This window comes from Cyphomyrmex costatus, unplaced genomic scaffold (genome assembly GCF_001594065.2).
Source record: "Cyphomyrmex costatus isolate MS0001 unplaced genomic scaffold, Ccosl1.0 scaffold196, whole genome shotgun sequence".
NCBI classification, from domain to species: domain Eukaryota; kingdom Metazoa; phylum Arthropoda; class Insecta; order Hymenoptera; family Formicidae; genus Cyphomyrmex; species Cyphomyrmex costatus.
Window position 1 is genome coordinate 728,437 of NW_017275998.1, and position 14,719 is coordinate 743,155.

General features: G+C 31.4%; 2 protein-coding genes across 3 annotated transcripts in view; one reads left to right on the forward strand and one right to left on the reverse strand.

Moving 5' to 3' along the window:
- Positions 1–11,800, reverse strand: part of LOC108772974 (uncharacterized) — a 50,725-nt gene extending 38,925 nt beyond the window's left edge. Inside the window, exon 1 of the mRNA XM_018538652.1 lies at positions 11,787–11,800. The gene's annotated coding sequence lies outside the window, so the exon portion shown is untranslated. The remainder of the gene's footprint in view (positions 1–11,786) is intronic.
- Septin4 (septin 4) lies at positions 353–6,392 on the forward strand. 2 transcript variants are annotated; one of them, XM_018538706.1, is made up of 9 exons: positions 353–412; positions 773–949; positions 2,044–2,136; positions 2,964–3,129; positions 3,261–3,411; positions 4,167–4,332; positions 4,885–5,053; positions 5,562–5,643; positions 6,207–6,392. In XM_018538706.1, the coding sequence occupies exons 1-9, from the start codon at positions 403–405 to the stop codon at positions 6,366–6,368; spliced, it is 1,176 nt and encodes a 391-aa protein (XP_018394208.1). In that variant the 5' UTR covers positions 353–402; the 3' UTR covers positions 6,369–6,392. The 2 variants fall into 2 exon arrangements, with proteins under 2 accessions (XP_018394208.1, XP_018394209.1); XM_018538707.1 differs by having other exon boundaries at positions 4,885–5,041.
- Positions 11,801–14,719: the final 2,919 nt, after the last annotated feature.

Sequence of the window (14,719 nt, forward strand, 5' to 3'; positions counted from 1 at the left end):
TTTTTTTTTTTTTTTTTACCATATCACTTACGGGCGTGAAATGTAGTGCGACGCAATCGGCACGGAGCCGTCGCAGCATCGCGTCATCGGGCAAGCTTAAGCGATGTCGGACAATCATTTCCGTTCTTCCGTCTGTATAACCGTTAGCGAGACGGCGGGCGCTGATAACGTTGCTATTTATTCTACACGCACGCCCGGCTTAACCTCTTCACGGCGTGCGGCCCGGAATGCATCATAGGAGCACGAGCGACTATTGATCGGCCGGTCGACAGTGCGCCAGCGCAAGTCGAGGCCCGACGAGAGGTATTCATGAACGCGAGCCGCCCTCGGCCTTAGTGCGTTTGGTCGACATTTCGCTGCCGTTATGTTCGTCACACAGAAGCACCCTTAGATTCTGCCATAATGTCCGGTGGTACGTAAACGTTTTATTGAAAGAAAAATTGCCGCATGTCTTTTCTCACCGAGTCGGCGAACCGGCTCGCTTCACTTTCACATCAATTACGTAAAGATACGCGATATATTCATTGACGCTGATAAGCTATACGTCGCTTTCGTAAGTGTCAATGAGTCAGCTATCGAAACTGAACACGCAATTGCGATGCACGTATATATAGTTTTATGTATTCAAAGATTGGTATTCAAGCGCGCAGCGCTTTTTGCTAATTTTCTTAATTATTGAGTGCTAATTGTTTCTATAAAAGATGGCGGGTATAGATTTATTTAGATATCAATATCGCGATATTAATAACGACCGTTTATTTCGCTCAGTAAGACAGGGATTATATCGGCTTCGCGACGCTACCGGAGCAAGTGCACCGGAAATCGGTGAAGAGGGGCTTCGAGTTCACCCTGATGGTATTGGGTGAGACCGGTCTTGGCAAATCGACGCTCATAAACAGCCTCTTCCTTGGAGACCTGTACAAAGACCGGCGAATTCCGGATGCGGCGGGTGCGTGTGATTTCTATTTTAATTTAAGCACACGATGTCCTCAAGAACTAGACCATCGTCAAACCCGTTTTTCGTCCCCACTTAAATAAAATTATACTCGCACGGAGGAAAATGGATGCTACTGAAAAAATATCATTAAATCTTTATATATTATATAATATATTTCTTTGAATAGTATTAAATAAACATTTTTTACAGTAAAAAAAAATGTTTTATTGAGTAAATAAATATTTACTCAATAAAAAAAATGATAGTTGAATCAAATTAATAGTTCTTGTATCAAATAAATATATGTATATTTACATTTTAATGAATATTTACTTTGTTAGAACTATTCAAATAAATGAGTATTAAACTTTAGTATTCTTTCAATGTAATCTTACAAATCTAGTAAAAATTCTGGTTATTTTTTCCGCATGTATGACAAGCTTTACTTTCTTAAAAGTAAAATGAAATCGAAAGTGAAGACATATACATTACAATTCACGCACACATAATAATAAATCCATTCATTGCGATTATTACCCTATAAAGTAGATCATACTATTCTTCAAACTGTAAACACACACGACTTTTAAAACTTTATATTTGTATTTTTTAACAATATAAATTTTGTCAGCGCAAAGGCAAAAAATATTCGATAATAAAATAAATTCTATTGAAGAGTGTATGGTAATTTATAAATTGATAGTAACAAATTGTGTGCAGTAGCATAAAATTTACTTTGCAAAATGTGAAAAATATTTTACAGTATAATTATATGATGATCACTCATCATCATTTACCAGTAAAGTAAATTTGATATAAATAAGCGCCTGTCCATGGATCTGCCAATTTTATAAAATATATTAAAATCCTAATGCACATTATTTCACATTTTTCTCCGTGACGTGCGGTCGGAATCGGAATAATAATGACACCGTTTGATCGCGACGGAGAGAGATGTAGCATTACCGGAAATGGTAGCTGCTCCGAAATTTCCCGCATCCGCGAGTTATTGACACGCGAAAAATATTTGATCAACTTACATCGTGGGTAAACCGCTCGTCCCGATCTCGACGAGGAGTCGATAAATATTCATCGTTCACTTTCAGAGCGGGTGGCTAAGACCACCTCCATCGAGAAAAAGACAATGGATATAGAGGAGCGTGGCGTTCGACTCCGCTTAACGATCGTAGATACGCCAGGTGAGAAATCGCCGAATTATTTCTTTCTTTATTGTTATTCTTCTTCTAGTAATTAAGAGTTTACACATTTTATATAGTTGTCGCTATGTCGATTGATATTTATAAATAGGAGAATATTTTTGTAAATAGCAATTTCGTAAAATTATTACACTAAGGAAAAATATACTAATTTTTAATAAATATATTTGAACTGTTTGAACTAACTTAACATTTACTTACGGTAAATATAATAATATTTACTAAATAAAAAAAGATAATTAAATCAATTAAATTATTGGGCATATAGATTCATAATAAGTCTCTGGACTTAAAATCTAAGTAGCTCATCTGATGATTCTCTTCAAAATCTACATACTACTTTACTTCTTTTTTCAAAAATACATTGTTTTCGAGACATTTTGTGTCTAAATTAAAATGGCCAAACATATTCCGGTCTAAGTTAGGTACAGAATCCATGGAATCTCTCAAGATTTGATTATTTATATAGAATGTCATTTCAAACGTGATCTTTCGACTGATAAACACGTTAGGTCTTTTTTTTTTATCATTTTTGCAATGCAACACTTCTTGTTTTGACTAAATATGGCTTTTTTCACTTATATTTATATGTTGAATATCTATTGATCTATTTTCATTTGTAATCAGTTATTCCGTCTTCGACTATGTAATAATTTATTTAATAAATAAACAAAAGAATAAAAGAGTAAGAGTGCAAGCTAAAGTTTATCGAAAAAGGTGGAACAACTCGGCCTTAATATTGTTTCTTTGCGATTTTATAAAATAATTCTATAAGTGTTGTAAATATCGTTCTAACGATACTTTTCAAGGATTTGGTGATGCAGTAAATTGCGAGGATACGTGGAAAGCATGCTCGGCTTACATCGACGAGCAGTTTCGCCAATATTTTACGGATGAAAGCGGATTAAATAGGAAAAATATTCAAGATAACAGAGTACACTGTTGTCTCTATTTTATACCACCATACGGTCATGGGTACGTGATAATCCAGCTTCATATATTCTAATTTACAGAATTAAAAATAATTTTCATCTCGCGAAGGATAATAACGAACGAAATTATGATATCTAATCAATTTTAACTTTAATAACTATCTTTCTTTATAGCCTCAGACAGATTGATCTCGAGGTATTAAGGCGTTTACATCGGAAAGTTAATGTCGTTCCTGTAATAGCGAAAGCGGATACTTTAACCACTCACGAGGTCAAAAAACTGAAAGAACGTATTTTGGCAGACATCGAAGAGCACGAGATTCAGGTATAGCATGCGAAAAGCTTTGGTTGGAAATTTGTGAAATTAGCACATTTTATTGGTATAAAAGAAAATAATTATAATTCCAACAGTATATTTCATAGTTTGATATAAAAATAAAAAAGTTCTGCATTACTCCAAAAAAGTTTTCTCCAAGTATCGTGTTAGCTTCAGATATTAAAAAGTTATTTAAAAATATGCAGTCACCGGAACTTTGTTTAAAAATAATTTGGAGCATAGAATTCTCTTAGGATTCTCTTAACGATGACTACAACTCCGACAAATAATTAGCATTTTACCTCCACGTATCATGCTGTGTTTAAATTAATATTAAAGTATAAAAAATTAGTATAATGGTTGAAATTTTGTTTTTTTTTCAAATTGCATTTATTATGAAACTTGAATAATAACAGAAACTTGCAAAAAGTATAAATAAAATTTTTATTACATTTTTATTGTTTTCTTGTAGTTTAGAAGAGGAAGTACCGTACAGATTTACAAAATTAATACATTTTTCAGTTTTTATTTTTTGGCATAAAAATGCGGAACTTTTTTCATTTTTATGTAGAATTGTAAAACTATGAAAAGTGCTGGAGATGTAATTTTTTAATATTATTATTATAGAATGTCGTCTATAACTTCACGGATATTTTGGCTTTTTTCTTTTCAATATAAAATAACACGAATTTTGTAATGGTTCATACTTTGCAATATTATTCATAATTATGATACGATAAATGACAATTTTCGTATTTTCGTAGATATACCAATTCCCGGATTGCGACAGCGACGAAGATGAAGAGTTCAAGCAACAGGATAAGGAGTTGAAGGCGTGTATACCGTTTGCGGTCGTCGGAAGTTCAACAGTGTTGGAGGTTGCCGGAAAGAAAGTTCGAGGCCGGCAATATCCGTGGGGAGTAGTAGAAGGTGAACTTTTATATTCTACATAAAATTAATATTTTTCGATTATACCGATTTCACCCATTACCGTACGAGGTAAGTATAACGTTGAAAAATTCAATTTTTAACATGAATATTTTGGAAAAATTTACTTAATAAAATTGTTATTTCACATGAACAATAACTTTGATCGATCTAGCCAAAGAATATAATTTTAATTATTATTATTATTAGATAAATCTTCGCTAACGATTACCATGTGAAGTAATTGAGAGTTTAGAGTTGAAATTGAAAGAATAAAGACCTCGGTGCAATAACATTAAAGAAATCACTCATTCGGAACTGGGATTTAATGTACTCGATGCCTTTACAAGAATACCGACTTTTCGATTGTTAAGCAGGAGCCGAATCAAAAGCAATTAGGAATTTAATTGATAAAAGAGCTTCTGAAGCATGAACCTTCTACGAGTAAAATCAATTAACGTGTTCAAAAGCAGTAGGGATTGAATGCATTATAGTACCTCTGGCTTTCGCGTGGCAGTGCTCGATCTTTAACATTTCGATTCTGATTGATCATAGTCGAGAACCCGAAGCACAGTGACTTCGTCAAACTAAGGACGATGCTAATATCGACGCACATGCAGGATCTAAAGGACGTCACGCAGGACGTTCACTATGAGAATTTTCGGGCCCAATGTATTTCCCAAATTTCGCAGCAAGCGATCCGGGAACGGAGGTATTTACGCATGTAAATAAATATTGCATTCAGTAGGTATATACATACGGACGCTTATTCCGCGTTCGCAATGCATACAGGATGCCTCGAAAGCAAAGTTTTACCTACGTTTTAAAAGCTTTCCTTGAGATATAAAATAATATAATGGATTATAGTATATATTATAATAATACTGGTATCTTGAAGGATTTGATATCCTTTTGAGTGTGTCCTGTGCGTTTTGCATGTTGATTATTAAAAGCATCTACCAATAATAGTTTCAAACTAGTTTGCGATAGTACGATAATTTAATGGAGATGACAGTTCAGAGATGGTATGATAATTCAGATTAGTTTTATATTGTCCAGTAAAAATTGAAAAAAGTAAGATTAATTCTTTTGTAAAATTGCACGGTATTCTTTGTTTTAATAATATATTGTACTTATAACTTAGACTCGTTTGCATTTGATAAATTATTTATTAGTCCTACTTTCAGATAATCAAGAATAAAAATATGTCTTTGGTCTCTTTTTTTTTATAGCAAACTGAAAAGAGATTCCGGGCCGCACTTTGAGAATAGTATATCCGACACGGATAGACTTCTTTTGCAGAAAGATGAAGAGGTGAGTATGCAATTTAATGACGGCGTGTTAAACTTTCCCAGAGAATTTTTGAAGTCAGAAATCAAAAAGTATTTTAATTGAATTTTTAATATTTGTAATTATAATTATATTTTACTATAATTATGATTATTACTGCTATTATGTTATAATAACTGTATAGTTCTGTCAACAAATATATACATGTAGTTGGAAACTGAAATGACAATAATTATAGTTATTAATATGATTGTGTCTCTAAAAAATTTATTGTAATAATATTAACTATAATTATTACTTTTTTAGTTATCGTATGTATTTGTTAAAAGAAGTAAACATATAATTATATTACTAATACATTATAGCAATAATAATCATAATTGTAGTAAGACGTAATTATAGATACAAGTGTAACAAATTTTTCTCTCAGTGTACCATTCTAAGTGATACATAAATATTTTAATACTAATTAAATCATACATTTTTTAACATTAAAAAAAATATTATTACATATTTCTGAACAAATTTTACTCTTAAGAAATCTTACTCAATATCACTATCAATTCACTATCAATTCACCTTCGCAGATACGAAGGATGCAAGATATCTTGGCGCAAATGCAAGAGAAACTCAAAGCGACCGGTCAAGTCGGGGGTGGTGTTGGATTGCGAGGCCGCGTCGGGAGCCTCGGCAATGATCTCGATTCCGCAGACGTGGAGAAGAAACGTAACAGTATTATAGACGTTTGAAATGTAGATCATCTTCGGGATAGACACACATACGAAATATAGGATTTTCCCTCCTGAGAGATCTGTACATATTCGTCTAACTCTTGACAAATTTCTCTCGATGCATTACGTAAAATTTTTGAAATTTTAACGTTAGTACGAATTCTTTACATATTAATATTTGAAATTTAAATTATATTTGCTTCTATTCTATAATAAGTAAAATTAAATATTATACCTATATTCCATTAATTAAAATTTGAATAAAATAAATTTATCTCTCTATATAATTAGAAACGTTTTTTCCAACCAAAAGCTACCAAAAGCTACCGCGATTAAGGCTATCTTTGTTTTCAGGGATCAGAAGACAAAGATAGCCTTAGTCGCGGTTGCTTCTGGTTGCATAACGAAAAAACGCCTTAGATAATTAAGATTATTAATTTATTCTCGATCACGTGCTATCTTTTATTATCGTTCCGAAAGGATAGATAAAGAATATAAAAGATTCACCAACGCTTATTAACCAAATATATTTGATCAAATCGAGCTTGTACAGATCTGTCGACTATATCTCCGCTAACGTCGGTGATACGTAAGATCGGAATGTATTTTATACTTAATACGCATAGAGCTAATTTATACAAGTAGCAAACACGCGTAATCGTATCAAAAAATCGAGAATTATACAAGAAGTTTCCAGAATGAACCATCAAACTTAAAATATGAATTTAGGATCTCAAACATGAACATAAACAAAATTTTACTGTGCAAATGTTGTTCATAAACGTTTCGTTTAAAAAGTATTGACTTATAAATTACAGAACTTAGGAATGAATGAATAATGTCGAACGTCTTGGTTTTATTTGTTGTAAAGAAGAAAGTTGCCCGTTATTAACGTTGTTCAGTCATTAAAATGGAGGACAATGAAAAAAAAAAGTACCATGTTTCTTAAACGAAACGTTTGCGAGTAAATTTCTACAGGAGAATTTTGTTTGTTTTAAAGCCCTAATTCATTCCAACCTAATTTTGGAGGTTTAATCTGGGAGCACCTGTATATGTATAGTATCGAGTATTCGTTGTAAAATGAACATACAGCTGATTGTATAAGCACTGAAATCGGAGGAATTTTCCTGTTCAGTTTGCTGTTTAACATTAGTATGGAAGATTCATAGTTCCGAGTATGCCAAAAAATTGCGAAAGGTATTATTACATAATGATTAGGAGTATGATTTAGTTTTGAAGGTTTTGCAAGAGATGGTACTAATGCCAGTGTTGTCAAAGACATTCCAATCACAGTTATTCTTGCTTAAGGGATTACGTCACATTGGAGGTTTGAAAAAATCGAATTTTTTTGCTTAAGTCGATAGTCTATAGTTTCAAAAATAAAATTCTAATAGTTTTAATTAAAAATTTCGATGATTTTAAGTCATAAGAATCGATAAACATTTACATGATATGAGAAAGATTCGCAAGGGAGGAAAATGGATTCCACATCCATTTATGAGATTGAAAAAGACGTATGTAAAAGTCAAAACGTTTCTCTTTTTTAAATTTATGGAATAATTTGATAAATATTGTCATCTTTTACTTTGTTGCTTGTTTTTAATATCGTATTTTAATATCATTTGTTGTTTTTTTAGATATAACAAGCGTTACCTTTATATTTATATATCTGATTTTTACTTGTTCCGTTCGATGGATTCTAGAGGATACACACTTGCGCGAAAATTGGTTGAAATCATCAGATTGTCTGTTCTAAAGAAGGATCTTTTTATCGTCATGGAATCCATCTCTTGCCAGAAAGATAGGAAAAAATTATACAAAACGAAAGAAAATATTTTGATTAAGGTATTCGTTCACATTAGCTTATTTAAATAAATCAGTTTTTGAAAAAAAAACTCTCAAAACTAAATCACACTTCTAACAGAATTAATAATGCTCTAAATATACGCACAATAATTCGTAATTATATTATATAATTATATAAGAGTGAGAAATAAAGAATAAATTTAATTGTCGAAGAAACCAAAAATCCGCGTTTGCACAGTCACTACTTTACGAAACTTTTTAGTTTTATAAACCCTTTAAACGTACTTTTAAGTTCTTTTCTTGTGAGAAGAAATTTGTAGATGTTTTGTAAGAATAAATGATACGGTCAATTTGAGTCTCAACAATCATGTCAAACTTTGTTTCATCCCATTTCACTTTTCTTTCGTCTATTTAAATTTAAAAGAATTAGTTTAATTTTGTAAGAAGAGAGGCATCACATTGCTTTGTTATTGAAAAAAAAACAACTTTTTTTTTACTGCTGTTACTAAAAAATGATATTTAGTGAAAAATATATCAGTATCACACTATATATCGATATATTGATGTATATAGTGACGTAACTTCAAAATTTGGATCCGAGAACATACCCTTTTGAAGATTCTGTCATCGAAGAGAGTAGTTATAATACATTTTCCTTATAATAATTAGACTGTTTAAATATCGTAAAGTAAAAATCCAATTATATACCAATACAAAATATATGTAGATTCCTTTTAAATATGAAATAACACAGAGAAAACAAATATTTCAAAAATATAAATATATATAGTTGTTAATTTAGAGAAAGAAAAGTTTCTGATTAAAAAAATAGATAGAAACAGATAGATCGTGTATGACACCTAAATCTTACTACAATAACAGAGTATTATATTATATATAGAAACAGAGTGGAAATAAGATCTTTTTTGCCTTAAGTTTTATTAAGTCATTTCTGATAAAATTTAGCATTGACAGTAAAAATGACATATCATGTCAGTTTTTGAGAAAATCTTAAAATTGCTAAAATAAGCATTTTTAATACTTTTGCGTTAGTCATATCTTTCGTTGTAGAGATCTACTAGAAACGATTTATATCAAGGCAAATAGTATTGGATAATGTAACTAAAAATTAAATTAAATTTCAAGCAACGACCTTGGACACGGGGCCGCAGTCCTCTTTGCCCTTTTGTAGTTACGTCACTAGACGTGTGTGAAGTTAGTACCCCAACTTTGAAATTCCGTAGTTCTGAGTGACTTAATAGCTTCATTTTGCGATTGCCTAGAGTTCCAGATACAAAAAAAATTTTCGAAAATTCCAAAAAGAATTAAAAATTTTTGAAAAATTAATTTTTTTATACAATAGTTCTGATGATAATTCCTGCTTCCTTGTAACAATACGAAGAGTTCTCTATAATTTTTAATGAGATATTCGCTTAATAACTATTTTTTAATAATTTTTAAAAAATGGGGTGCTAACTTCTCAACTAATTTCGAAATCGAATAGTTCTGAGCGGCTTAATAGCTTCATTTTGTGAATACTTAGAGTTCCTGATACATAAAAAACATTTTTGAAAAATAACTAAATTTTTTAAAAATATTAAAAAGTTTAGAGTTCCAGTAGTTCTGAGTAGCGTTTCTTATAGTTCTTGACGAGTTCTATCAAAAATTATTAGGTGAAAAAGCGATTGAACGGTTTGCAAGATATAGCGACGTTTGTAAAAAGAAAAAGCATTCTTTTAATGAGTGCATCTCGCAAACCGTTGGTCCAATCGTTTTTCGACCTAATACTTTTCGATAGAACTCGTCGAGAACTATAAGAAACGCTACTCAGAACTACTGGAACTCTAAACTTTTTAATATTTTTAAAAAATTTAGTTATTTTTCAAAAATGTTTTTTATGTATCAGGAACTCTAGGTATTCACAAAATGAAGCTATTAAGCCGCTCAGAACTATTCGATCTCGAAATTCGTTGAGAAGTTAACACCCCATTTTTTAAAAATTATTGAAAAATAGTTATTAAACGAATATCTCATTAAAAATTATAGAGAACTCTTCGTATTGTTACAAAGAAGCAGGAACTATTATCAGAACTATTGTATAAAAAAATTAATTCTTAAAAAATTTTTAATTTTTTTTTTTAATTTTCGAAAATTTTTTTTGTATTAGGAACTGTAGGCAATCACAAAATGAAGCTATTAAGCCGCTCAGAACTATTCGATCTCGAAATTCGATGAGAAGTTAGCACCCCATTTTTTGAAAATTGCTTAAAAATGGTTAGTTAGCGTAACTCTTGTTCTTATATACGTAGAACTCTTCGTCTCATCAAGAGGAACTCAATTCAGAACTACGGAATTTCAAAGTTGGGGTGCTAACTTCACACACGCCGTCACTGGATGTATAGTTTATATCTGGAGAGTAGAGAAGAGTACTTTATTCACAATATTACTAATTTGCACGATTCTTTTCTAAATTTATCCTGAATTTAATTTTAAAGTGAACGTTGAAAATTTACAATACTCGCTCCTCGAAAGTTAAGCAGAAAAAAAAGAAAAACACACTTTCTTTTAAAATAAATGCGTGTAATAGAATCTAACAATATTAAAGAAATATCTTAAACTTTACTCAATATAAATTCATTTTTATTCTAAGAAAGAAAAAAGATAGCTTACAAAAATTATGGCAAATTAAAAAATATAACGTTTGAATATTTAATTAATATTTAATATTAATTTATAAGTATATATTTTTTAATTTAAAAAGTACAAACTATGTTGCTGTTATTAAAGATCATTAGATATATCTTATCTCATTAGAGAAAATAAATCATTTCAGAGAAAATAAAATTATTGCAGAAAATTAAAAAATTCTTATTTTACATAACATAGATATGTGAAAGAATATGAGTTCCATGAAATTCGCTTTCTAGTAGTTCTAGGAATTATCTTAATGGTATAGATTGCATTTGATTGGAGTCGGACTTTGAAAATTTATTGCATATCATAGAAACCTGATTTATACGATGCTCTCTTTTCTACTAGTGTGCTAATCTTCTAGCAAATTAGAAAGCAACAGCTAAAAACATGTAATTTAAAATTTATATATATGTAGAAAAATATAAATATAATTATAATTTTGAAAAATTCTTCAGGAAATGTTTTTTTTTTAGAAAAATAGTCAAAAAATAGTCATTTAAGATATTTGTTAGCCGCTGTAAATCGCTGGATAAATACAATAAAAATCTTATTAAGAGTAGCACGTTAGTTAAAAAGCATTATATAAATCAGGCTTATGTATAACGCAATAAATTCATTCGTAGAAAATTTTCTCAAATCCGACAGCAGCCAAAGACACACGATTTTCACGTTTCAACACTCTATATCGTAACATTCTAATGATATCTTGTCGCAAATTGTGCTAAATTGGAAAGAGAGTAATTAAATAATATTGTTCTCCCTCTCTTTTACTTTGTATCACAGTAATATCGAACAATCCCGAGTCATCCTTAATGGATTTATATAACGTTCAAAAATTAAGATTGGACGCATCGGCGAGGAAAATCGACGCATCGATGAAGGTGAAGAAAATTAATTGTTGCGTGAGTAGACGAATAAATTCAGTTTAATATTCACCGTTCGATGTCTCATCTTCGTGATGTTGATACGCTCGCGCTGGTGTGACTCCTATTATCCAACACTTTCAAGAATCCTCATTGTCCGGTTGCAAAATATTATATATACACTCTCGATTAGTCTCATTTCAAATGTCACTTTTGGCGTTGCTCAGACATCAATAACCAATTGTATGAAATTTTAATGAAAATCTCACGCACACTAATTAACGTTAAAATTTGAAAAAATAACAGCACGACTAACGCCGGACGATCTTAAAAAAATCCGTACGTACGCACGAGTGGATTTTGCAACTTAAGCGTAAAATTCGTTGTTTACACAGCCACTTTCGTTCAAATTAATATAATTTCCATAGCAGAAAATTCGACAGAATTGCGGAGGAGAAGCGCGACGTTGCGTAAAACGTTCGTCCATTTGCGCACAACGGTATACGGACTGAACTATGCTCCGCTGGTTGTCGACGCAGTTTACTTCGCGTCACATCGTTGTTTACAATCGCTTTGTTCCTATTTTATCACTCCTAATAGCTAAATTTAGTTATAAGGACGCTAGCCAAATTCAAATGAATTCTCGAGGAAACACGACGGCAGTACGCGAAGCGCGTCCGTTCGTCCGCGAGTAACCGTATAGACTGAATTAAGCGCCATACTCCGCCGGTCGTTGGCATGCAGCTCACTTCACGACGTACTATTGGCTGCGTTCAGCAGAAAAGCAGGTTTGCAACTGTTATAAAATTCTCAAATATGATTGGTTTATACATTTAAGTCCAATGAGAAACTAAGAGCAAAACCAATCATATTAAAGAATTTTATAACAGTTGCAAAGCTGGGCATTTTCTGCTGAACGCGCAGCCATTAGGTAATCACAAAATTTCGTTGTTCATGTAGCCATTTTCATTCATGTTGCCCCTGACGGCACTAATTCGACAAAATCATCGAAAAAACACGTGCGATGTTGAAAACGTATACCGAAGTATTTCTGTCTTCGAGTGAAATTTTCAGGAAAATAAAAGCGCGCGCATATTGCTATCAATAAGTTCAAAAAAAAGGTAATGCGCGGTGCTGGCGAAACGACAATAGGAGTAACAAAACGCACCGGCGCGCCGGTGAGAAGAATCGGTCACGCATATATTTGACTTTTACCTTCCGAAATTCGTCATTCGCACTGTCACTCACGATATTATCCTCGACGGTACTCGATTCGACAGAATTACCGGTGAAATGCGCGATGCCGTACGAAACATCAATCCATCCGCGCACGACAGTAGCGTAGACTGAAGCAGACTGAGGTATGCGTTCAACGGTTGGCGCGCGGCTTACTTCGCCAAGGACACGCACAGGTGAGGTACAGATAACGGTTATAAGTACATAACAATACATTATTGTTCCTATTACTAACACATTACGATATTACGCATGTATGATGTTTTAATGATTTTAAAAGCATTTCTCTCTCTCTCTCTCTCTCTCTCTCTCTCTTTCAATTTCAGTCTCTAATAGTAACAAGCCTTAAATTATAGAATGTAAGGAAACTTAATATTACTACAGAGATTATATTTTCTTAGAAAAACTAAAAGACAAACCTAAAAATTTTATGATTTTATTTCTAAATATTTCCAATAGAGAAATAACTATGTTAAATATCATGAAACGCTAATTAGAAACTTTCTCGTAATAGTATTAAAGTAAATTAAAGTTGAGTTTTGAAAAAATAAAAATCTAAAGAACAGAGTTACCTAAAATAAAAAACTATAATTCTTTATAATAAAGGATGTATCGTCACTGTATTTACAACGTATAAATTTTGTATAAATGTATACCTGAGTAAAATATTTCTATTTACACATATTATAGAAAGGATAATGATCGAAAAAAAATATTGCCTACAAGTCTCTTTATAAATAAAAGTGAATATATGTACGTATAATATAGTTTATTCATTCTTAATTATTATAAAACAATATTAAACAGGAATATGCTATATTATTCGAGAATGATTTATCACTTGTTCAATGTAATGCTTTCTGTACACAAACTAATACAATTTATTCATTTGCAACAATTCGCTTTGATCTTGTCGAAAAATCACGAACCGACACGAACGCTAAATGACAATGCAAACTCGACTCTATCTATTCGTGCTTCACGAATTTCACACAAACAGCAATCGCAAATCGTAAGTAATTTACTTAGCTTGCATACATTGTCTTTACAATGAGTTCGTTACGCAATTTGTAAAGTTTTATGTTTGTGTAAAAAGAAAGTAAAAAGATACTGCGACACATTTGCTCAATCAGCATACAATAAATAATAAATTGTCAATCGAAAAAATTAAATAATCTAAAATTGAGTCTAATAAAACATAGATATTAAAAGCTTTCTCGGTGTGTTGATGACGGTCAACAGGATCTGGAAAAACTCAATTTCACAAAATTCGCTCGCCTCGGGCATTTAATTCAGTCACGTTTTCGGAATTGTTTTTACGTTGCCTTGCAATGTAGCATCCAAAAAAACTCCTTTACAACGCGCAGTTTATTCTGCCCATTCAACAAATATCACATACGCGTTATAATATTCGTTGTATGTATATTTTACAACATTAAAATATTTCGACAATGGTTACATTCAACAGAAAATGCAACGGCTGTTACAAGAGTCTTTTAATACATGTAATTAGTTTTTGCTTTTGATTCCTCTCTAGATATAAATGTCTAATGCTCGTTTTTTTTTCAATGTCTAATTGTAATAGTAAATTTAAATTGCGGTTCAACTGTAACCTTTAATCTTTTTCTAATTCTAAAAATTATTTAATTAGAAAAAAAGATAAAGAGTTAGTTGAATCGAGATTAAAATTAATTTTACATTGATGGAAACTGATATCAAGGCTAATCACATTAAATAATATAACTAATTATATTAAAAATTAAAGAATCT

Excerpts from the sequence above, each read along its gene's own strand:
- Septin4 (XM_018538706.1), top strand. Across the intron at positions 2,137-2,963 it reads AACGATCGTAGATACGCCAG|GATTTGGTGATGCAGTAAAT; the intron begins GTGAGAAATCGC and ends ATACTTTTCAAG. Across the intron at positions 4,333-4,884 it reads TCCGTGGGGAGTAGTAGAAG|TCGAGAACCCGAAGCACAGT; the intron begins GTGAACTTTTAT and ends GATTGATCATAG.